The 24,064-nt window shown below is 41.0% G+C and overlaps 1 protein-coding gene across 1 annotated transcript in view; it reads right to left on the minus strand.

Moving 5' to 3' along the window:
* Positions 1 to 21,267, minus strand: part of cd226 (CD226 molecule) — a 54,955-nt gene extending 33,688 nt beyond the window's left edge. The window contains exons 1-2 of the mRNA XM_072262486.1: positions 20,878 to 21,267; positions 5,691 to 6,023 (exon numbers count right to left, since the gene is read on the minus strand). Coding sequence (XP_072118587.1) covers positions 5,691 to 6,023; positions 20,878 to 20,935 — 391 coding nt within the window. The 5' untranslated portion in view covers positions 20,936 to 21,267. The remainder of the gene's footprint in view (positions 1 to 5,690; positions 6,024 to 20,877) is intronic.
* Positions 21,268 to 24,064: the final 2,797 nt, after the last annotated feature.

Below are 24,064 nucleotides of genomic sequence, written 5' to 3' on the forward strand. Positions count from 1 at the left end.
TATAAAAACAAGGATGTAACGTTGAGACTTTATAAAGCACTGATGAGGCCTCATTTGGAGTATTGTGAGCAGTTTTGCGCCCCTTATCTGAGAAAGGATGTGCTAAAACCGGAGAGGGTTCACAAAAATGATTATAGGATTGAATGGCTTGTCATATGAAGAGTGTTTGATGGCTCTGGGCCTGTATTCACCGGAATTCAGGAGAACAAGGAGTGACCTCACTGAAATCTATCAAATATCTATATCATAGAGTAGATGTGGAGAGGATGTTTCCTCTGGTGGAATAGTCTCAGAGCAGAGGACACATTCTTAGAATAGAGGGGTGTCCTTATAGAACAGAAATGAGGAGAAATTTCTTTAGCCAGAGAGTGGTAAATCTGTGGAATTCTTTGCCACAGGCAGCTGTGGAGGCCAAGCCTTTATGTATATTTAAGGTAGAGGTTGATAGATCCTTGATTAGTCAGTGCTTGAAGGGATACGGGGAGGAGACAAGAGATTGTGGCTGAGAGGAAGATTGGATCAGCCATGATGAAAGGGCGGAGCAAACTCTGTGGGCCAAATAACCTAATTCTGCTCCTGTATCTTATGGTCCTATGGTCTTATAAAAACAAAAGAGAGGGCATATAATAGAGCAAAAATTAATGGGAAGTTAGAGGAATGGAAAGCTTTTAAAAACCAATAAAAGGCAACTTAAGAAGCAATAGGGAGGGAACGATGAAATATGTAAGTAAGCTAGCCAAAAAATATCAAAGAAGATGCCAAAAGGTTTTTTTCCCGGATATATAAAGAGCAAAAGACAGGTGAGAGTAAATATCAGACAAATGGAAAATACCACTGGGCAGAAGTGAATGCAGCTGCTGTTACAATGGAGAAGGTACTTGGAAACTGAAGGTATATAAGTCACCCCGAAAATTAGACTATACCAGGGTTCTGAAAATGGTAGCTGAAGAGATTATCAAGGTACAAGTAATGACAGAGGACTGGAAAATTGCAAATATCACTCCACTCTTCAAGAAGGGAGGGAGGCAGAAAAAAGGAAACTATAGGCCAGTTAGCTGGATCTCAGTGGTTGAGAAGATGTAGGAGTCGATTGTTAAGGAGGAGGTTTCGGGATACTTGGAGTGACGTGGTAAATTAGGCCAAAGTTCTCATAGTTTCTTTATCTTGCCTAACAAATCTGTTGGAATTGTTTGAGGAAACAACAAGCAGGATAGACAAAGAAGGATCAATGGATTTTCAGCAGGCCTTTGACAAAGGGCCATACATGAAACTGCTTAGCAAGTTAAAAGCTCATGGTATTATAGGAAAGATATTAGCATGAATAACGCATTGGCCAATTGACAGGAGGCAAAGTGTGGGAATAAGGGGAGCCTTTTTTGATTGGCTGCCGATGTCTAGAGGAGTTCTGCTGGGGTCGGTGTTGGGACCTCTTCCATTTACATTGTATGTCAATGATTTAGATGATGGAGTTGAAGGTTTTGTGGTTCAGTTGGCAGATGATACAAAGATAAGTGGCGGGACAGTTTGTGTTGAGGAAGCAGGAGGCTGCAGAGGGACTAGCAGAATGGGCAAAGAAGTGGCAGATGGAATGCAGTGTCAGGAAGTGTAGTGTCATGCACCTTGATAGAAAAAATCAAAACATATACTATGGAGGAACGGGAGGAGAGAGAGCAGCGCACCACGCGTGCACAGCCCTCCAGTGAAAATGATATCGTATCTGTTAAATAGGGGCCGTGGTCAGTTCTGATTTGATGGAGACAGATGTGAAAGCACAGAGGAACATCTGGAGAAATTTCTGAAACGCCAGTTCGCTGCCGCTGCTACTGCATGATCGAGAATCTTCCGGAGGGAAGGCTTCAAAATCCCCGGCTTTGCCTGCTGTTGGCGACCGAGATTGAGGTCGAATTGTTCGGATAGAAATGGCGCTCAGTACTCGGTGTCGGAAAGCTGATCGGAGGCTTGAAGTTTTCGGAGGACTCAGAGTTGGACTGTGGTCGGGCATGGCAGGGAGAGTTTTCTTCCTTCTCCCATCTGCGTGAGATGTGGGACATTCGAGAAACTTTGAACTTTTTACTGTGCTCATGGACTGTTCTTCATCAAGTTATGGTATTGTTGCACTGTTGTAACTATATGTTATAATTATGTGGTTTTGTTAGTCTTGGTTTGTCCTGTGTTTTGTGATATCACACCAGAGGAAATATTGTATCATTTCTGAATGCATACATTACTAAATGACAATAAAAGAGGACTGCGTGTCTTCATAATTTAATCTAATCTAACTATTTTGTAAACGGGGAGAAAGTTCAAAAATCATATGTACAAAGGGACATGTGAGTCCTCATGCAAGATTCCATAAAGGTTTTCTTGCAGGTTGAGTCAGTGGTGAGGAAGGCAAATACAGTGTTAGCATTCATTTTGAGAGGACTAGAATATAAGAGCAAGGATGTAATGCTGGGTCTTTATAAGGCACTGGTGAGGCTTCACTTGGAGTATTATGAACAGTTTTGGTTCCCTTATCTAAGGAAAGAATGTGCTGACATTGGAGAGAATTCAAAGGAAGTTGACAAACATGATTCTGGGAATGGAAGGTTTATCATATGAGGAGTGTTTGGTGGCTCTGGGCCTACACTTACTGGAATCTAGAAGAATGAAGTGGAGATTTCATTGAAACCTATTGAATGTTGAAAGGTCTAGATAGAGTTTATGTGGAGAAGATGTTTCCTATAGAGGGTGAGTTTAGGACTAGAGAGCAGAACCTCAGAGTAGAGGGATGTCTGTTTAGAATGCAGCTTTAGTCCAGAAGAAAGGTCTCAGCCTCAAACGTCGACTATCTGTTCATTTCCATATTCTTCCTGACCTGTGGAGTTCCTCCAGAATTTTGTGTGTGTTGCTGAGAAAGAATTTCTTTAGCCACAGAGAGGGTGGTGGATCTGTGGAATTCTTTGCCACAGACAGCTGTGGAGGCCAGGTCATTCGGTATATTTAAGGCGAAAGTTGACAGATTCTTGATAAGTCAGGGCTTGCAAGGTTATAAAGACAAGGTAGGACAAAAGGATTGAGAGGGAAATTGACCAGTCATGAAGAAATGGTGGAGCAGACTGGATGGATCAAACGGCCTAATTCTGACCCCCATGACTTATGCTGACAGGAAGGTGACAGTAACTCAAATAACCACACATAACAACAGAGGTGTGCAGAAGAGCATCTCTGGATGCACAACACATTGAACCTCGAAGTGGACAGGCTACAGCAGCAGAAGACCACACTGCCTTGCACTCCTGTACCTAACAAAGTGGCCACTGATGTTTTTTGTCACTTTCAATGGAACGAAGCATTCAAAGATGCACGTGATGCAACCAGATATTCAGATAGCAGTGGAACAGAAAGGAGTTATTTATAATTAAAAGAAGTTGAACGGTTTTGAAAAAATGTATGATGCACAGCCACATGAATTAGAAACCAAAACATATAGGCTTACAGGAATTGGTTTCAACAGCTTTCAGAAAATGATGGGCTTTTTCCTTACGTTCAATCAACATACACATTGTCAAATTTCCAAATATTGAATTGTTTAAAATCAATTGAAATAACTGCTGGTTCACTATTCAATACCTTGTGAAGAATGCTTAAGATGATAGCCAAGCATCAACTGACAGCTTAGAATGAAAATAAATGCAAATAATTCATGACTCCTTGCATTGTCCACATCAATTTGAGAGGAATTTCATGTGAGCTAGGTTATTATACTAATATAGAACATAAAACATATAACATTACAGGCCATTGGGCCCACAATGTTATCCTACTCTAACATTAATCTAAACCTTCCTTCCTATATATCCCTCCATTTTTCTATCATCCATGTGCCTGTTTAAGAGTTTTATAAATGTCCATGATATATCTACCTCCATCACCCCACCACTCTCTATGTAAATAACTAACCTCTGACATCCCCTATACCTTCCTCCAGTGACCTTAAAATTATGCACCCCCTCCCCACCCCTGTATTAGTCCTTTCCACCCCAGGAAAAAATCTCTGGCTATCCACTTTATCTGTGCCTCTTATGATCTTGTCTATGAAGGTTTTTGGTTATCCAGGTCATTTTATATCAAGCAGTAGTAAATCAAGGCCGCTGAGCTTGCTGTGTTGTTTAGAAGTCATTTCGCCCCTCATCTGAGAAGCTTTTTTTTAGTTCTGATCCATGGTGGGTAGTTTTCTGGCTTATAAACTCTGTGAGTTGTTTAAAGGTATAATAATTACACGAGCGTCGTTAAGATACACCTCTATCAAGTATCCTCTCGTTCTCTCCAAAGGGAAAAGCACAAGCTCGCTCAACCTATCTTCATAAGACGTACGCTTTACTCAAGGCAGCATCTGGGTAAATTTCCTCTACGTCCTCACTAAAGTTTCCACATCCTCCCTATAATGATGTGACCGGAACTGAACACAATATTCTAAGTGTGATCTAACCAGAGTTTTATAGAGTTGTAACATTACCTTGCAACTCTTGACCTCAATCCCCCAGCTAAAGAAGGCCAACTCACCACAGACCTTTTTAACTTGCATGGCAATTTTAAGGGATCTGTGGTTGTTTAATGTGCTCTCCTCCAGTGTAATATTGTAAATAAACTTAAATTATGACATGTATGGAAACTAAGACAAAAGACATCAAGAAGAATTTATATGTAACACACTAAGTACAATAGGTGATACGGTGGTGTTGCAGTTCGTATAACGATATTACAGTGCCAGTGATCAGCGATCAGGGTTCGATTCCTACCACTGCTTATAAGGAGTTTCTACATTCTCCCCAAGGCCGCGTGGATCTCCTCAGGGTGTTTCATTTTCTTCCCACATTCCAAAGACATACAGGTTAGGTTTAGTGAGCTGGAGGCATGCAGTGTTGGTGCTGGAAGTGTAGTAACACTTGTGGGCAACCCATCACAGTCCTCGCTGATTCAAAATAATGCAAACAATGCATTTGACTGTACGTTTCGATGTTTCAATGTATATGTGACAAATAAAGCTAACTTTAAAAAAATTAATATTGTGATAAAGTGTTATTAAAAGAAACAGAAAGCAATTTTTAAAGAAGTGTACACAGTGTCGAAAAAGAGGGAAACACCTGTTGGGGGGGGAGGGCAGGGAATGTCAGGAGCCAATTCCACTAGATCTAGGAGACCCAAGATAAAATTTAATGAAGCATTTTTATATTGGTAGAATATGGAGAGAAAGGCCATCTCCTCTCACTTTGATTTGGTAACACAAGACCATCAGTCCAAAATAGACAGAAAAAGGAAAAGATGAAGGATAAGAAATATAGAACATTACAGCTCAGTACAGGCCCTCAAGCCCATGATGTTGTGCTGACCTTTTAACTCACTCTAGAATAAATCTGACACTTGCCTTCCACATAGTCCTCAATTTTTCAGTCTTATTCCTGAAATGGTAAGTTTCTAAAGGTCAGGAATCATTTGCCAAAATGAATGATTGAGAAGTGACCATTGAGACTTTTGGGGAAGGGAACAGGGTAAGTCTTTATAATCGCGCATTATACAATGATACAGGAATTGGAGTTAAATTTTGATTGCATTAGCAAAACACTAATAAGTGAATAGCTCACTACACAGTCCCCACTGCCCTCCCGCATAGAAAACCCAATATTATAAGCTGAACTGTAGTATCTTACCTGGGTTTATTACTTCAATTGTCTTCTGTAATTTCCCATCAGGAAAAGCATCAATGGAACATAGATAAATGCCCTCATCTGCAGCTGATGCAATCATCGTAATATCTCCATTTATGGAAGATGACAAAAATTTAACAGTTCTGTTATATGGAAAAAAGATGTGCTCTCCATGTTGAGGATTATAGAGAGCAACTTTCTGCTTCATGCCATTTATATTCTTGTCCCAGGACAACTGGATCAAATTGCTCCTCGGAGGATGCGCACATTTCAGCTTGATTACGTCCTGAAGTTTAACTGCAGTGTCAATATTCGGGTTCCCCTTGCAATTCACACCTGAAATATCAAGAATTTTGAACTTTACTACAGGGAAACTACAAAGGTTAGTGTAATACGTGTGTCATAATGCACTTACTGAACATTCCTATGTCATATATTTATCTTAAGCTAGATTCAGGGTTTTGATTGTCTACACAGTTCCAGAAGGAAGGCTCATAGGAAAATAATAATTCAATAGTTCCATTTAATATCAGAGAAATATATACTATTTGCATCCTGAAACAGAGAAACACTGAAGATGCTCGAACTTGACTTGGTCTTGCCACGTAGATGTTGTGGCCAGGGAAGAACGCCTCTGCTTCTTCCTGGTCAAGAAAGGTAATTGGGATACCCCTGGGAAGTACGAACAAGTGAGTCTCACATCTGTGCTGGACAAAGAATTAGAGAGGTTTCTTAAAGATGGGATTCATGAGCATTTGGAGAAGTATAGTCTGAATAAGAATAGTCAGCAATAATTTTGAAAGAAAGATTAGTCTTACAGTACTGTGCGAAAGACTTAGACAGATATATATAGCTAGGATGTTTGGCTAAAGTAGGAAGGTGGTTGGGATATAGAAGTAAGAGTACTTAGTTTGTGTGGGCTCAGTAGTATTGAATGTAACTTGGTAACTAGAAAGAAATGAATATACACTACTGTGTAAAAGTCTTAGGCACCCTACCTATATATGTGCCCAAGTCTTTTGCACAGTACTGTATCATATGTACACTGACACATCAAAACTTTCAGTGAAATATGCCACTTACTTCAAGTCAAATCAACGAGGATTATGCTGGGCAGACCAAATGTCTCGCTATGCTTCCAGCACCAACGTAGCATGCCCACAACTCACTAGTCCTAACCCATACATCTTTTGAATGTGGGACCCCTAGAGCTTATAGAGAAACTACAGAGTGCAGATGACAGATTGTTGATGAGAGAGGTGAGAGGAGAATGGCCAGACTGCTTCAACCCGAAAGCAAGGTGACAGAAACTCAAATAACCACACATTAAAACGGCGGTGTGCAGAAAAGGATATCTGAATGCACAACAAGGCAAAACTTGAAGTGGATGGGCTACAGCTGCAGAAGACCACGAACATGCACTCAGTGGCCACTTTATCAGGTCCAGGAGCACCCTAATAAAGTTGCCACTGAGCGTACGTTTGTTTCCATTCTCAAAGACACACAACTGACATGACTATGAGCTTTTTAAGACTATCCTACTTTATAAGTAAGGATAAAACTGATTGCCAGTTAACCTACTTAAAGCAGCGAGCATTTACGCTGTCTCTCTCTTTTCTACCCAATGCTATTTGCATTCTCTCCAGCCTGTGATGTTCACACTCACATAAACCTACATCCACGCTGAGTTCTGCCAAAATTACATTAAACACAAGTACAAAATCACAACTTTTGTGTGAGCATCAAATTTTATTCGATAACCATTTAAGGGGTTAGCTTGTATCTTTACCACACACTGATTTTAGAATTTTAATTCTCCCCACAAACCTCTGTCATCGTTTCATTGTCTGCATGTTGCGTTGATCGTTATGGTGCTCAAAGAATATTAAATGTGAGAGTTTCTACTTTGGAGGATCTCAGCAAACATCCTGTTTTTTAAAATCTAAAAATAGATGCAAATTACACATGAATTTGAAGTGAACCTGTGTGACAAACAATTTAGTAACCGTTGCAAACAATCTGTTTCCTTTTGAGAAAAATCAGCATTAAAAAATATTTCAAATTGTTTTTGAGCCATCTTTATGCAGGAGTGTGCAAGTTGACTCTGTGGTTAAGAAAGCTTTCATCAATCGTGGGATTGAGTTTAGGAGCCGAGAGGTAATGTTGCAGCTATATAGGATCCTGGTCCGACCTCACTTGGAGTACTATGCTCAATTCTGGTCACCTCACTATAGGAAGGATTGGGAACCATAGAAAGGGTGCAGAAGAGAATTGCAAGGATGTTGCCTGGATTGGGGAGCATGTCTTATGAGAATAGGTTGCGTGAACTCAGCCTTTTTTCCTTGGAGTGACGGAGGATGAGAGGTGACCTGATAGAGTGCATAATATGATGAGAGACATTGATCGTGTGGGTAGTCAGAGGCTTTTTTTCAGGGCTGAAATGGCTAGCATGAGAGGGCACAGTTTTAAGGTGCTTGTAAGTAGGTACAGAGGAGATGTCAGGGGTAAGTTTTTTACGCAGAGAGTGGTGACTGCGTGGAATGGGCTGCTGGCGACGGTGGTGGAGGCATATACAATAGGGTCTTTTAAGAGACTCCTGGACAGGTACATGGAGCTCAGAAAAATAGAGGGCTATGGGTAACCCTGGGTAATTTCTAAGGTAAGGACATGTTCAGCACAGCTTTGTGGGCAAAAGGGCCTGTATTATGCTGTAGGTTTTCTTTGTTTCTGTTTCAGTGCAGCCTCTCCAGTCAACCATCTATGAATCATTCAAAAGTTAAAGTTATTGAAGTACATTTATATCACCATATACAACTCTGAGATTCATTTTCTTGCAGGCATTCACAGTAGAACAAAGGAATGCATCAGAATGAGTGAAAAACTAGACACAAAGACTGACAGCCAACCAATGTGCGAAAGAAGACAATCTGCAAAAATATAAAATATAATAACAATAAATTTACAAGCAAGTTAATAATTCTGCTACAAATAAATAAAACAATTCAACTACAAATAGCCAAAATTGGCATTCATGTTGTATCAGAATTATTTACTAATTTACGAATATATAACATTTAGTTTACTTGGTAAAGTAAAACAAGGCGAACTTGCAAATGATGCATTTTAATGCCATTGCTTCTAGCAAAATTCAGCTATGTTTCAAGAGTCAAATGAATCTTAGCAGAGTCAGATTATAGGTCAGAAAGGACCCATAGAACCATATTCTGTAATCTGGTACAAGAGAGAGCAGAAATATGTTTTTCCCTTGGATCAATTTGCACTCGAAATCCTTCAATCTGTTGCCCTGATGGCCAAATAAAGCTTGTAGATCAACTTTCCCAGTCAGAAAATCCTGTGCCCAACTTCTTGCTTCATTTAACTTGCACCTTGGATGTGCATATGGTGCATTTGACTGATTTTGAAAATCCGAAGTAAATAACATCAACCCAGCGCCTTTTCTCAGCAAAGCACCAACGAATCCTGTCGAATAATTATTTTGTTGTTGTTGTTAAAAATAAGATTTTTGGCTGCACACTTTTTCATGTTTGCTTATTTGACAAAAAATGGTCATGATAAATCAAACTCAGTTGCTGAAAAGGAATCAGTTATGAAACTTGATTTCGCAAAATAAATATGAAAGATAAATGAACTGAATTTGATCCTGTCACCCTAATTATGTTTGAAACCTTTGAGCCAGAAAGATTTATTATTTTTCACTCTTCTTCCCCCAAGTAAGGGAAATAAGACGTAGTCCAAGATTAACCAAGATGGTGATCTTTTGATGAAAGCAATCAGGAATAAAATATCCTCATAGACATGTCTTATTCTTGTACAAAATGCTGGAGGAACTCAGCAGGCCAGGCACCATCTATGGAAAAAAGCACAGTCGACGTTTCGGACTGGAATCCTTTGGCAGCACTGGAGAAAAAAAACTGAGGAGTAGATTTGAAAGGTTCCATAGATGCTGCCTGACCTGCTAAGTTCCTCCAGCATTTTGTGTGTGTTGCTCGGATTTCCAGCATCTGCAGATTTTCTCTTGTTTATGTTTTATTCATGATTGACCACTTTTAGGATTGCAAATTTTACATGGCACTACCATTAGTAACTCCCTCACCAACAATCTTCTTGGGGTGCCAATCAGCAAGAAATACATCTGTATAGATCAGATAAAAGCATTGGAAGCCTGGGTATCCTATAGCAAGTTATTCACCTTGTATCTCCTCAAATCTTTGCCCCAACCCACCCCAAATCTTTGGAGAGAGATTTAATTAATGCATTAAGTTGATGACATTTCTTCAGACAAATGGAAACTTTTCCTGTTTTTCTTTGATCTGGCAAATAGTTATCAACCCAAAGCATTAATTCTGATTCTTGCTTCATATTTGCTGTCTGACCTGCTGAGTGCTACCATAATTTTTAATTCAGATTTTCAACATCTGCTTTGTCTTGTTTTATGACACTCAGAACAAAGCACACGTCACATCTGTCAGCATAAACACTCATTCCCGCCACCAACACCAACTTATCCACAAGGTGGGCTGCGTACAATATTGCACCATCAAGGCTCTAATTACATTAGGTTAGATCTTAAGAGCATTTATTTACTTGGGCTATTCTAACAGCACCTGTTCAACCCTCAACCTTCATTTAAGATGGCACCAGCGAACTACGGCAACATTCTGAAGGCTTTGTACAATACTTTTAAATATACCTCTTGAATTACTCTCACTGCAATCTGCAGCATGTAATTTTCCTCGAAGCAAGGTACTTTTAAATCAATTTGATGGTGTACAGATTTCACAATCGCCCAATGGATTCAGGTGACCAAGTAGGTACGGCACCTTTAAGCCGATGAAAGTTCATCCCCTTGGCAGGATGCAGGAGGAGGCTGTCCAAGCCAGGCTGAAACGCAGAGGGATGAGGCTCTCTCTACCTTGTTATCAAATGTGTAGTCACTAGAGATCAAAATTGAGGACCAGAGAGCAAGACTGCTGTCTCAGAGGGAAATGAGGGAATGTTGTGTTCTATGTCTGAGCGAGACATGGCATTCTCCCAGCACGCCAGATACAGTAATCAGATAAGAACGCTTCTTAGTTTACAGAATGGATTGAACGGCTGATTTGGAAAAGGCAAAATTTGGAGGTGAGTGTTCCATGATAAACTCTTGGCTGTGCTCCAATGTGGCGGTCTTATCGAACTCATGTTCCCCAGAACTTGAACACCTAACGGTCAAATGCCATCTGTTCTATTTACCAAGGGAGTTCTCCTCCATAATCCTGACCACAGTTTACATCCCAGCAGCGGCTGATTGGTGCTCAAGTGTTTGAGGTACTGCATGATGCCATCTCCAAACAAGAAGGAGTTCATCCTGACACATTTCAAATCATAGTCGGGGTCTTCAACCAGGCTTGCTCAAAGAAAGCCCTGCCCAGTTAGCATCAACACCAGAGGTCACAATGCACGAGACTGCTATTACACTAGGATAGGGAATGTTTACTGTTTCATGATCAGTCTGCATTTCAGAAATCAGATCACTTGGCTGTCCTTTTCCTATCTGTGTATAGGCAGAGGCTAAAGAGCAAACCTCCAGAGATTAGGACAACAAAGAGGAAGAGGAGCGGCTGCGGGATTAGTTTGAGTCGGTGGACTGGGCCGCATTTAAGGCCTCATCTGTGGATCTGAGTGAGTATACCATGGGTGTCACAGACTTTATAGAAACAGTTGTACATGAGTACACCATCCCAAAATCACTCAGGGTCTTCCCCAACCAGAAACCCTGGAAGAAACATGAGATCTACAATCTGTTGAGGGCCAGATCAAGAAAGAGGTCAGGTACGATCTCCAGAAAGCCAACTCATGGACGAAGTGGCAATTCCGGACTGAACCTGAATCAATGAAGGATGCTGAGCAGTTGGGGCAGGGTTTGAATACTATCACCTCTTATAAAGTTAAATCAAATGAGATAGGCGACAACAGGGCTTCACTTCCTAATGAGCATCGATGCTTGCTTTGACAGTCAAATCATAGAAGAACCATGACAAACGTGACAGCCCCCGATGATCCTACGATTTCAGTCTCTGGGGTCAATATGCAAGCAGTCTTCTGAAGGGTGAACCCACGAAAAGCATCCGGCCAAGAAGGGGCACTTGGCCAAGTAATAAAAACCTGTGCAGATCAGCTGGCTGGAGTGTTCACTGAGATCTCTAACCTCTTGCTTCAGCAATGCGTGGTATCCACCTGCTTCAAACAAGCGTCAATTATACCAGTATCCAAGAAGAATGTAGTAATCTGCCTCAATGAATATTGTCTACAGTGATGATGTGTTCTGAGAGGCTAGTGATGAAACATATCAACTCCTACCTGAGAAGCCACTTGGATCCTTTCCAATTTGCCTACTAGAGCAACAGGTTAACAGCAGATGCCATCTTACTGGCTCTTCACTCAACATTGGAATATCTAGACAGCAAAGATGTATATAGCAGGATGTTCCTTATCGTCTACAGCTCAGCATTCAATAAAATTGTCCCTTCAAATCTAATCAATCAGCTTCAAGACCTTGGCCTCAATACTCCCTTGTGCAACTGGATCCTTGATTTTCTCACTTGCAGACCCCAGTCAGTTCAGATTGGCAAAAATATCTCCTCCATAGTCTCCATAAGCACATGTGCACTGTAAGGCCATATGCTTAGACCCCTGCTCTACTTGCTTTACACTTATGACAGTGTGGCTAAGCACAGCTCATGTGCCATATTCAAGATTGCTGACAACACTACTGTCATTGGACAAATCAAAGGTTCAAAGGTCAATTTTAATGTCAGAGAAATGTATACAAAATACATCCTGAAATGCTTTTTCTTTGCAAACATCCACAAACACAGAAAAGTGCCACAAAGAATGAATGACAGTTAAACATGAGAACCCAAAAGCTCCCGCTCCAGCTCCCCCCCGCATGTAAGTGGCAGCGAGTAACAATCCCCCCTGTCCCCACCAGCAAATAAAACGCATACCAGTACCATCACCGAGCCCAATCGTGTGCTAAGCAATAGCAATGACACAGACCAAAGTTACCCCAAAGGCTTCACATTTCATCCAAAATTTGACAAACCACAGGTTCTCTCTCTCCCTGGCAAAGGAGAGGGAGGTGTCCCCCATTTTGTGGTGACAAATCATCATACAGGAGGGAAATTAAAAATCTGGCTGAGTGGTGCCATAACCACAACCTCTTACTCAATGTCAGCAAGACCAAAGAGTTGATATTGACCAGGAGGAGGAAACTAGAGGCAGAGGTCCAGGAGCCAGTCCTCATCGGAGGATCAGAGCTGGAGAGGGTCAGCAACTTTAAATTCCTTGGTGTTATCATTTCAGAGAATCCGCCCAGGGCCCAGTTTGTAAGAGCAATTACAAAGGAAGCACGGGAGCATCTCTACTTTCTTATGAGTTTGCAAAGATTCTTTAACTTTGACAACTTCTATGGATGGCTAGTGGAGAGTATATTGACTGGCTGCATTGCAGTCTGGTATTGAAATACCAATGCCCTTGAACAGAAAATCCTACAAAAAGCAGTGGATTCGGCCCAGTCCATCAAGGGTAAAGCCCTCCCCACCACTGAGCTCATTTACATGAAGCAGCATCCAACATCAGGGACCCCCATCACCCAGGACATGCTCTCTCCTCACTGTTGCAATCAGAAAGAAGGTACTGGGGCTTCAGGACTCACACCACCAGGTTTAGGAATGGCTATTCCCCTCAGTCATCAGGCTCTTCAACCAAAGGGGATAACTTCACTGAATTTCACTTCATTATTGAAATCTTCCCAGAATCACTTTCAAGGACTCTTCATCTCATGTTCTTGATATTTATTGTTTATTTATTTATTATTATTATTATTTCTTTTTTTGTACTTGCACAGTTTGTTGTCTTTGACATACTAGTTTAATGCCCAAGTTGGTGTGGTCTTTCATCGATTCTATTATGTTTATTATTCTATTGTAGATTTATTGAGTATGCCTGCAAGAAAATGAAACTCAGAGTTGTATCTAATGACATATAGATTAGATTAGATTATCAGGACACTCAGTCCTCGTTTATTGTCATTTAGAAATGAATGCATTAAAAAATGATACAATGTTCCTCCAGAATGATATCACAAAAAAAAACAAGACAGACCAAGACTAAAACTGACAAAACCACATAATTATAACATATAGTTACAACAGTGCAAAGCAATACCGTAATTTGATAAGAGCAGACCATGGGCAAGGTAAAAAAAAAGTCTCAAAGTCCTGATAGCCCATCATGTCACGCAGACGGTAGAAGGAAGAAAACTCTCCCTGCTATGAGCTTCCAGCACCGCAAACTTGCCAATGCAGCATCCTGAAAGCACCCGACCACAGTTCGACTCTGAGTCTGTCCGAAAACTTCGAGCCTCTGACCAGCCCTCTGACACTGAGCACCGAGCACCATCTCTGCCGAGCACTTCGATCCCGGCCCCAGCCACCAAGCAACAGGCAAAGCCAAGGTTTCGAGGCCTTCTCCTCTGAAGATTTTGGATCACACAGTAGCAGCGGCAGTGAAACAGGCATTTCAGAAGTTTCACCAGACGTTCCTCTGTGCTCTCACGTCTGCTTCCATCAAATCAGAATTGTGCACGGCCTCCTACTTGACAGATTACAGATATTCATCACCAGAGAAGACGCGCGTGCTGCGTCGCGCCGCCATCTTCTCCTCCTCCCGCCATCTTCTTTGGTAATAAATTTACTTTGAACTTTGAAATAATGATGAGATAGAGTACAGGAAGGAGATAGAGAGACTAGTGTCATGGCATCATGACAATTTGACCCTCAGCAACTTCTGTCAGTGCACCATAGAATGAAACATGTTTAGATGCATCATTGCTTGGTGTGGCAAATGCTCTGCCTATGAGACCACAAGAAACTGCAGAGCATTGCTGGCACTGCTGAGCACATCATGGGAACCAACCTTCCCTCTGCACTTCTCGTGTGTTTAGTTCCAGATTAGTTCCGCTGTTTCATTTTGCTGCAAAAGAGATGCTCACTGTGAACCTTTTCCCACTGCACAACACCCCATGACAATAAAGGACAATGAAGATCCACTGAAATGTGTGGACCACTTCCATACCTTGGGAGCTAGCTCTCAAGGAAATTAAGTGTCAATGAAGAACTCTACCATTGTTGTCAGTGTGCCTTTACAGGCTTTGACCATTAGAGCAAAACAGTAATTTTTGACGATCAACACTTCAATCCCAGGAAAAACCTATAAAGCTGCTCTCCAACACCATTCCAAGGCTTGGATCACATCCAGCAGACACCTCAATCCACTTGAGTAGTGCAGCCAGTGAAGTTACTACAAAATCCTCCAGATCATCTGGCCAGAGCAAACCAGTTTTCAAGGTTAATTTATTGCCAAAGTACGTACTGTATATGTCATCATGTACTACCCTGCGATTCATTTACTTGCAGGCATTCACAGTGGAACAAAGAAATACAGATGAATCAGTGAAAAAAATACTACATACAGCAAGGACTGACATGCAAAAGAAGACAAACTGGGCAAATACGAAAAAAAAGCCATCATCCCCGGCCTCAAGTGTTCAATATATTTATTTGCATGCCTGACTTTGGACTTGCAAAACTATACTATGACTATACTATGACACTATACTATGAAGTCTGTCACTGGCAAGAGATTATCAGAATAACAGAAGAAATGATTCAAGCTTGTTTGCAAATTCTTCTTGAAAAAAATATCTCTACCATCTCCACTGATTCACAGAACTTTTTCACCACTCAACATCAAGAAGAAATGTTTGGGATAAAAACAACAAACTTGAGTATCTTTATCAGTAGCGCATACAAAATGCTGTAGGAACTCAGCAGATCAGGTAGGGAAGGGGGATGAAGTGAAAAATTGACAGGTGGAGAAGGTAAAGGGCTTCATTCCTCCCTTCTCCACCCACCACCTTCCCCTCACCTGGTTTCACCTGTCACCAGATTACCTGTACTACTTCCCTTCACCTCCTGCACCTTCTTATTCTAGCTTCTTCCTCATTCCTTTGCAGTATTGATGAGGGGGATCAGTTTGAAACATTGACTCTTTATTCCTCCCTATTAATGCTGCCTGACCTGGTGAGTTTCTCAGGCATTCTGTGTGTGTTACTCTGGATTTCCGGCATCTGAAGGATAGCTTGTGTTTATTATTCTCTATATTCATTATCAAGAAAAGTCAAAGCCAACAGAAGAGCCAAAGAAAGGGCAAATAATAGAGCAAAAATAAGAGGGATTTTAGAGGACTGGAGAACTTTTATAAACTAACAGAGGGCAACTAAGAAGTCATAAAGAAGAAAAGATGGAATGCGAAAGTACGCTGGCCAATAATAATAAAGGTGATGTCAAAGGTGTAAAAGAGAGGCAAGAGGAAATATTGGACCACTGGAAAATGATGCTGGAGAGGTAGTAATGGGGAACAATGAAATAGCGGACAAACTGAGTAAGTATTTTGCATCAGTCTTCTCTGTGGAAGACACAAGCAGTAAGCTGGAAGTTCAAGATTGTCAGGGGGTAGAAGTGTGGGAAGTTGCCACTATGAGTGAGAAGGTTCTCGGGAAACTGAAATATCTAAACGTAGATAAGACACCTGGACCAGCTGGTGTCCACCCAGGGTGGCTGAAAGAGATTGTGGAATCATTAACATAGGAACATAGAAAACCTACAGCACAATACAGGCCCTTTGGCCGCAAAGCTGTGCCAAACATGTCATTACCTTGGAAATGACCTAGGGTTACCCATAGCCCTCTATTTTTCTACGCTTCATGTACCTGTCTAGGAGTCTCTTAAAAGACCCTATGGTATCCGCCTCACCACCGTCGTTGGAAGCCAATTCCACACACTCGCCACTCTGCATAAAAAAACTTGCCACTGACATCTCCTCTGTACCTACTTCCAAGCACCTTAAAACCGTGCCCTCTCGTGCTAGCCACTTCAGTCCTGGGAAAAAGCCTCTGACTACCCACATAATCAATGCCCCTCATCATCTTATACACCTCTATCAGGTCACCTCTCATCGTATGTTGCTCCAAGGAGAAAAGGCTGAGTTCCCTCAACCTATTCTCAAAAGGCATGTTCCCCAATTCAGGCACCATCCTTGTAAATCTCCTTTATCAAATCAAGTCAAGTCAAGTCAAGTCACTTTTTAGTGTCATTTTGACCATAACTGCTGGTACAGTACACAGTAAAAATAAGACCACGTTTTTCAAGACCATGGTGCTACATGAAACAATACAAAAACTTACACTGAAATACGTAAAACAGCACAAAAACTACACTAGACTACAGACCTGCCCAGGACTGCATAAAGTGCACAAAACAGTGCAGGCATTACAATAAATAATAAACAAGACAATAGGCACAGTAGAGGGCAGTAGGTTGGTGACAGTCCGGGCTCTGGGTATCGAGGAGTTTGATGGCTTGGTGGAAGAAACTGTTACATAGTCTGATCGTGAGAGCCTGAATGCTTCGGTACCTTTTGCCAGATGGCAGGAGGGAGAAGAGTTTGTATGAGGGGTACATGGGGTCCTTTATAATGCTGTTTGCTTTGCGGATGCAGCGTGTGGTGTAAATGTCTGTAATGGCGGGAAGAGAGACCCCTGTGATCATCTCTGCACCATTATTATGGCTTCCACATCCTTACAATAGTAAGGCGACCAGAACTGAACACAGTACTCCAAGTAGGGTCTTACTAGGGTCCTGTATAGCTAAACAACATTACCTTTTGGCTCCTGAACTCAATCCTGTGATTGATGAAGGCCAATGCACCATATGCCTCTTACCCACAGAGACAACCTGCGCAACAGCTTTGAGCATCCTATGGACTTGGACCCCAAGATCCCTCTCATCCTCCACACTGCCAAGGGTCTTACCATTAATACTATATTCTGCCATCATATTTGACCTACCTAATGAACCACTAGGTAGATGGAGTTCAACCTAGATAAGTGTGTAATAACCTCACACTTATCTAGGTTGAAATCCATCTACCACTTCTCAGGCCAGTTTTGCATCTTATCAATGTCCTGCTGTAACCTCTGAAAGCCCTCCACACTGTCCACAACATCCCCAACCTTTGTGTCAACAGCAAATTTACTAATCCATCCTTGCACTTCCTCATCCAGGTCATTTATAAAAATCACGAAGAGTAGGGGTCCCAGAACAGATCCCTGAGGCACACCGTTGGTCACCAACCTCCATGCAGAATATGATCCATCTACAACCACTCTTTGCTTTCTGTGGGCAAGCCAGTTCTGCATCCAGAAAGCAATGTCCCCTTGGATCCCATGCCTCCTTACTTTTTCAGTAAGCCTTGCATGGAGTATCTTGTCAATTGTCTTGCTGAAATCCATATACTAATCTACTGCCCTACCTTCATCAATGTGTTAAATTCAATCAGGCTCGTAAGGCATGACCTGCCTTTGATAAAGCCATGCTGACTATTCCTAATTATATAGTGCCTCTCCAAATGTTCATAAATCCTGCCTCTCAGGATTTTCTCCCACAACTTACCCACCACTGAAGTAAGACTCACTGGTCCATAATTTCCTGGGTTATCTCTCCTCCCTTTCTTGAACAAGGGAAAAACATTTGCAATTTTCCTTACTCTGGCACTTCTCCTGTCTCTATTGATGATGCAAAGATCATTGCCAGAGGCTCAGCAATCTCCTCTCTCACTTCCTACAGTAGCCTGGGGTACATCTCGTCGGGTCATCAGGTCCTGATGACTTATATAACTTAATACTTTTCAAAGCTCGAACACATCCTCTTTCTTAATGCCTATACACGCAAGCGCTTCGGTCCGCTATAAGTCATCCCCACAATTGCCAAGGCGTATGGTCATGCATTTTTGCAGACAAGATAAGAGCATAGACTGTTTCGTAAATGGTGAAGAAATTCAAAGATCTGTGGTGCAAAGTGACTTGGGAGTCCTTTTGCAGGATTTCCTAAAGGTTAACTTACAGATTTAGTCTGTGGTGAGGAAGGCAAATGTAAAGTTAGCATTTATTTTAGGAGGACAAGAATATAAAAGCAAGGATATAATGTTGAGACTTTATTAATCATTGGTGCGGCCTCACTTGGAGTATTGTGAGCAGTTTCAGGCCTCTTATCTAAGAAAGTATCAGCAACGTTGGAGAGGGTTCAAAGAAGGTTTACAAAAATGATTCTGGGATTCAAAGACATCATATGAGGAGCACTTGATGACTCTGGGCCTCTTCTGGAATTCAGAAGAATGAGGGGTGACCTCATTCAAACCTATCAAATGTTGAAAGGCCTCAAAAGCGTGGATGTGGAGAGAACATTTCCGATGGTGGGAGAGTCTTAATTCCAGAGGACGCAGCCTCAGAATAGAGGGACATCCTTTTAGAACAGAGATGAGGAGGAATTTCTTTAGCCAGAGAGTGATGAATCTGTGGAATTTGTTGCCACAGGCATCTGTGGAGGCCAAGTCAGTGGGTATATTTAAGGCAGAGGTTGATAGGTTTTTGATTAGTCAGGGCATCAAGGGAGAAGGCAGGAGACTGGAGCTAAGGAGAAAGTGGATCAGTCACGATGAAAGGCCGAGCAGACTCGATGAGCCAAATGGCCTAATTCTCCGACATCTTACGGTCTTATGGTCTTATCACCTCTTCATCAGGAGCACTTAGTTTGAATTCCAATGCACAAGAATTAAAAAACTGCAGAAAGTAGTGTTGTCTGTCCAATACATCATGGACACATTCCTCAGCACAATGGTAGTAAGTTCAGGAGGCTCTCCCTCTAGACATAATATCTACTCCAGCAGCCTTTATATTAAATTTTATGGACCAATGTGAAATGATTTTGAGTGTGCATTGGTATGGATCTAGGCCTGTTAATTTCAACGCAGCCCAATCATTCCACTACTGAATTCGTTAAACCAAGAGATACAGCCACCAAGAAATAATTTCACATCACAGGGATCTCATTGTGATTTAAAAGTGCTTAAGTGTACAATTGGAATTTCTTGACATGCACTGTGGTTAATATTTATGCTCACACAATGCTACAATTCAGCTCCTTTGCGTGGAACTCAGCACTAGCAGTGATCAGAGGTTCAAGCACTGCAGAAGAGTCTCATTCAGTGTCGCAACCGTACTTAACCAAAAATAGAGCTCACAAGAGAACCCAGTGATTAGAAGTGACATGCACATTGTCTCCTCTGTGGGGAAAGGAGAAGTCAATGTGAGTAATGGAACACTAATGACTTCAGTGCCACTTTTTCCAAAGACTTTGAGTTGCTGTTTACCAGCCTACATGATTTTTATACTGTAATGACATAAGCATCCATTTTAAACATACAGTAACTGGGTAATGACCCACTCAATAATTTCAACTGATCTCTACAATCTCACCTTGTGCGTTTCCTACAATGTTTAATATGAAACAAGGTCAATTAAATACAACAATCAGAGAGATTTTCTTGCCAGAGATGACAAATATTGACGGGTGCCATGATCCATTTCTTTTCAAAGAAAACTTCTCCATCATGGAATCAAGTATATCTTCACAATAAAACCAGGTATTTTTTGTTGCAGGAACTATAGATTGATAATTTATAAAGTCAAGCAGAGTAAATTTATAATTGGCACTCCTTAACACCAGTAAATAAATACAAATCTATATTTGATAAATTAATCAATTTTTATTGGATAATTTTCAAACCAGAGCGATGAGTCCTTTGTGAAACTGCTAATGTTAAGGTTAAATTTAACTTTTAATTATGATCAAACATCCTTTAAATTTATATCAAATTAAATTTTAAAAATATAATTGTTATATAACCAATTATTTTACATTTAAACATGATGAGTGATGTTTACATTTTAAAACTGGTATAGCGTTCTAAATTTTGTTAACAATAAAAAGCTGCTGGAAAATATACTTTTTAACTTGTACACCATAATGGACGTGGGTGAGGAGTGTAGTTCTCAATCAGGCTAATTTTATTCAGTGAAAAATAGAATCACAAAATAATACAGTAGTTGTTCACAAGACAGACATTCAGCACGGCTTAATCACACGCAGAGCAAGTCCTGCAGCGTGTGCAGGATGCACTAAATGAGAATGACAAAAAACACACACATTCAGATACGGTTTGTACTTACCCTTGTGCAGCTGAAACAACCCAGCAGAGAGAAGGAGATAATGTGCTAATCGTGACATTGGTGTCAGTGTGAAAAAGGATAAATACTAGTTCCAAACGGACTTGTAGTTTCCTTAGATGCTCAGATCAGCTTCTGGTCTCTTATATCACTTTTTGCTTGGACACTTCTGCAATCTGATTGGTTGCAAAATATACTTAAATGAAATCCTTTGACAAGCACTGCAGTCTTTACTGGTTGTTGGTGGAGGGAAATACTTGGTGTTCATTTAATTCATGCCGTAGGCAAAGGCGTGCAACTTCACTTAGCCTGGTGACTTTACAGGTAAAGTTCTCTGAGTAATTTAAACCATTTGTAAGCAAACGTGGTGCTATGGTCCACAGTCAGACAGAGGAAGTAGGTTGTCTTGGCGGGGGAGGAAGAAGGCGTAAGTGATAGGTGGGTTAAGAGAAACAAGACGTGAATAAACAATGAATAAACCAGAAGCAGTGGTTAAGGAAAGGAAGAGAAGGGAAGGGACAAATGATGGGGAAGGGAAGCAAGAATGATAAGAGCAGAATGAAGTTACTTAAATTGGGTGGAAACCAACTAGATGCTGAAAAACTAAAATTAACAACGCTAGAGTACTTGGCAGTTTGTGCACTGTCTGTAGATGAGAAGTCATTGAGTTGAATTATTAAGTATGTTTCTCTCTTCACAGATACTACCTGACTTACTGAGAATTTCAATATTTCCGTTTTATTCTATTTTATTTCATAGAGCATATAACTTTAGAGCACAGTACAGGCCCTTTGGCCCATGATATTCTGCCGACCCTTTAACCTATTCTAAAATCATATGGAAGGAAACAGAAAGAAGACTGCCTGGTTGAATAGCATGTGAAGGATGGTATATGGCATTGGGATAGAAGTGCAGGAAGACTCCCAGCTGGAATGGGAATGGGGTGTAAGGTTATGGGACTGGTCTTGGGGAAGGAGCAGCAAGAGAAAAAATTCCAGGTTAAAACAAAAAAGAAAATATCAAGGAGCATCAAAGAGATTCAGAACTAACACATTTGAGTTAAAAGTTTCTCTCTTTTGACCCGTTTATTGTTTCCAGCATTTTCTGTTTTGTTTCAAAGTTTCAACATTTACAATGTTTTTTTTTTATTTTCAGTTGTAGGTTGAATGTGGTAATGTGGGAGAGGAAAGGAACTATAGTGCATTTCAGTTAATTGGGAGACACTGAGACAAGAACATTTTGGCTGCCCCAATCATCAATAGTTAAAAAGTTATAAAAAATACAAACTACTGTTTAACTGAGTAACAAATTGTGTATTTAAATGAAAACAGAACAAATTAGAATGCTATCAATACTACTACAGTCATATAAAGCTATAAAACTATTAGTTCCTAATTAATTTGGTGTATGCTGCTGTGATTTTTTGATTGACTCCAAATGAACAAAATCAGCACAGAAACTTTGTGTAGACTGCTTTCATGCAATGCTATCCTCCAGATCTTCATTTTCACTGTGACATTTAAGATGACTGTTGATACCTTCAAATTCTTTGTAGTTCTTAACTTTCTGAAATAGTGAAATCATTTCTTTTTCACTCCACGCTGTCTCTGGTTTCTCCAAGCCTGAATTCTTGAAAAAACAATGAGCAAAACAGTTTGCAATTGTCTTACTGCTTATTTCTCACCAAAAATCACTGCTTTTTGAACATAAGCGCATGTCACAATGTCACAATGCTGCTTTCTATCAGATTGGCTTCACACATTCAACAAGTGTTAGATGCAGGTTCGATTTCAACATTTAAGAGAAATTTAGATAGGTACATGGATAGGAGGGTTATGGAGGGCTATGGTCCAGGTGCAAGTTGATTGTTTAGGCAGAATAATAGTATGGCATGAATGAGATGGGCTGAAGGGCCTGTTTCTGTACTTTACTGCTTCATGACTCTATGTTACTAGATATTTCTTCTCAATATATTTCTTCTGACTGCAGCCTATAATTTCCCTTTTAAGGATGTACTTTTGAGCCAACTAAATGACCTGGTGCTTTTGCAATTTCCTGGGGTTTTTTGGCAAGGATGAGAGCGGAGGGTGCAGGTTTGGCAGGGGTGGCAATTGTTGGGGGAGGCTGTGTCGCTTCCTGATGGCAGAACACAAACCTAAGGGCGACTCCATTACTCCACGCCAAGCAAGGGGTCTTTTAAGGGACTCTTAGATAGGTACATGGATCTTAGAAAAATAAAGGGCTATGCAGTAGGGAAATTCTAGGCAGCTTCTAGAGTAGGTTACATGGACGGCACAACTTTGTGGGCCAAAGGGCCTGTAATGTGCTGTAGATTTCTATGCCGCCATGTTCTATGTTCTAGATTGAGAATGCTGGGGGTGGAAAACAGTTACATAATCTAAACTGGAAGATATGAAGTTTTATTAAATCTAACACAGAAAGGCAAAATTTCCAGAAAATGCACCAAAGTAGGACACATGCAAAGAGTATGTCACAAAGGCATCAATAAATGGACTGCACGGGGAAGAAAAAGAAATAAAATGTCAAGTTGCAAGTTTAAAAAGAACACGTATTGTTGATGAAAAATCTGATAATGATGAGAATTTAAAATGGTGCTGGTGAAACACAGTCATGCCTTCCTGGCAGCAAACGGAACTACTAACTACTCTATTAATCACACTTGTTCCAGTGAAAGATCACTTCCCTTTCGGAGTTGAGCTTTTGAACTGCCTGTACAAACTGGCATTTTGGCAATGTGAACTAAAGTTTCAAAGGTGCGGACAGTTGTGGCGTGCTGCCTACAGGCTGAACAGACATGATGGGGCCTGGGCATGAGAGCGAGGAATGAGCCAATGTTTGGTCATTGCGGAAGTGGGCTTGGAGCAGATCTGAGGTGGGGTGAACTGTAGCAAGGCAGAGTCAAGGAGACAGGGCCTGAACCCCAGAGCGAAGACAAGCCAATCTTTGACTGATTTAAGCACCGGGCCAGATTAGAAAGGTCAAGTGTAGACCAGATTGAAACAGCATTTACTCGTCTCCGTGCTGAAATAAGGCTGCAACCTGCTCCTAACGGGCTCCTGGACCGGCTCAGTAATAAACTGGCTTTGCAACTGTGGACTCACTTTTGTGGACTTTGGTTCTGAATGTTATTTGCTTACTATTTACCATCCGCACAATTTGTACTTTTTGT

Source organism: Mobula birostris, chromosome 1 (assembly GCF_030028105.1).
Source record: "Mobula birostris isolate sMobBir1 chromosome 1, sMobBir1.hap1, whole genome shotgun sequence".
Taxonomy (NCBI): Eukaryota; Metazoa; Chordata; class Chondrichthyes; order Myliobatiformes; family Myliobatidae; genus Mobula; species Mobula birostris.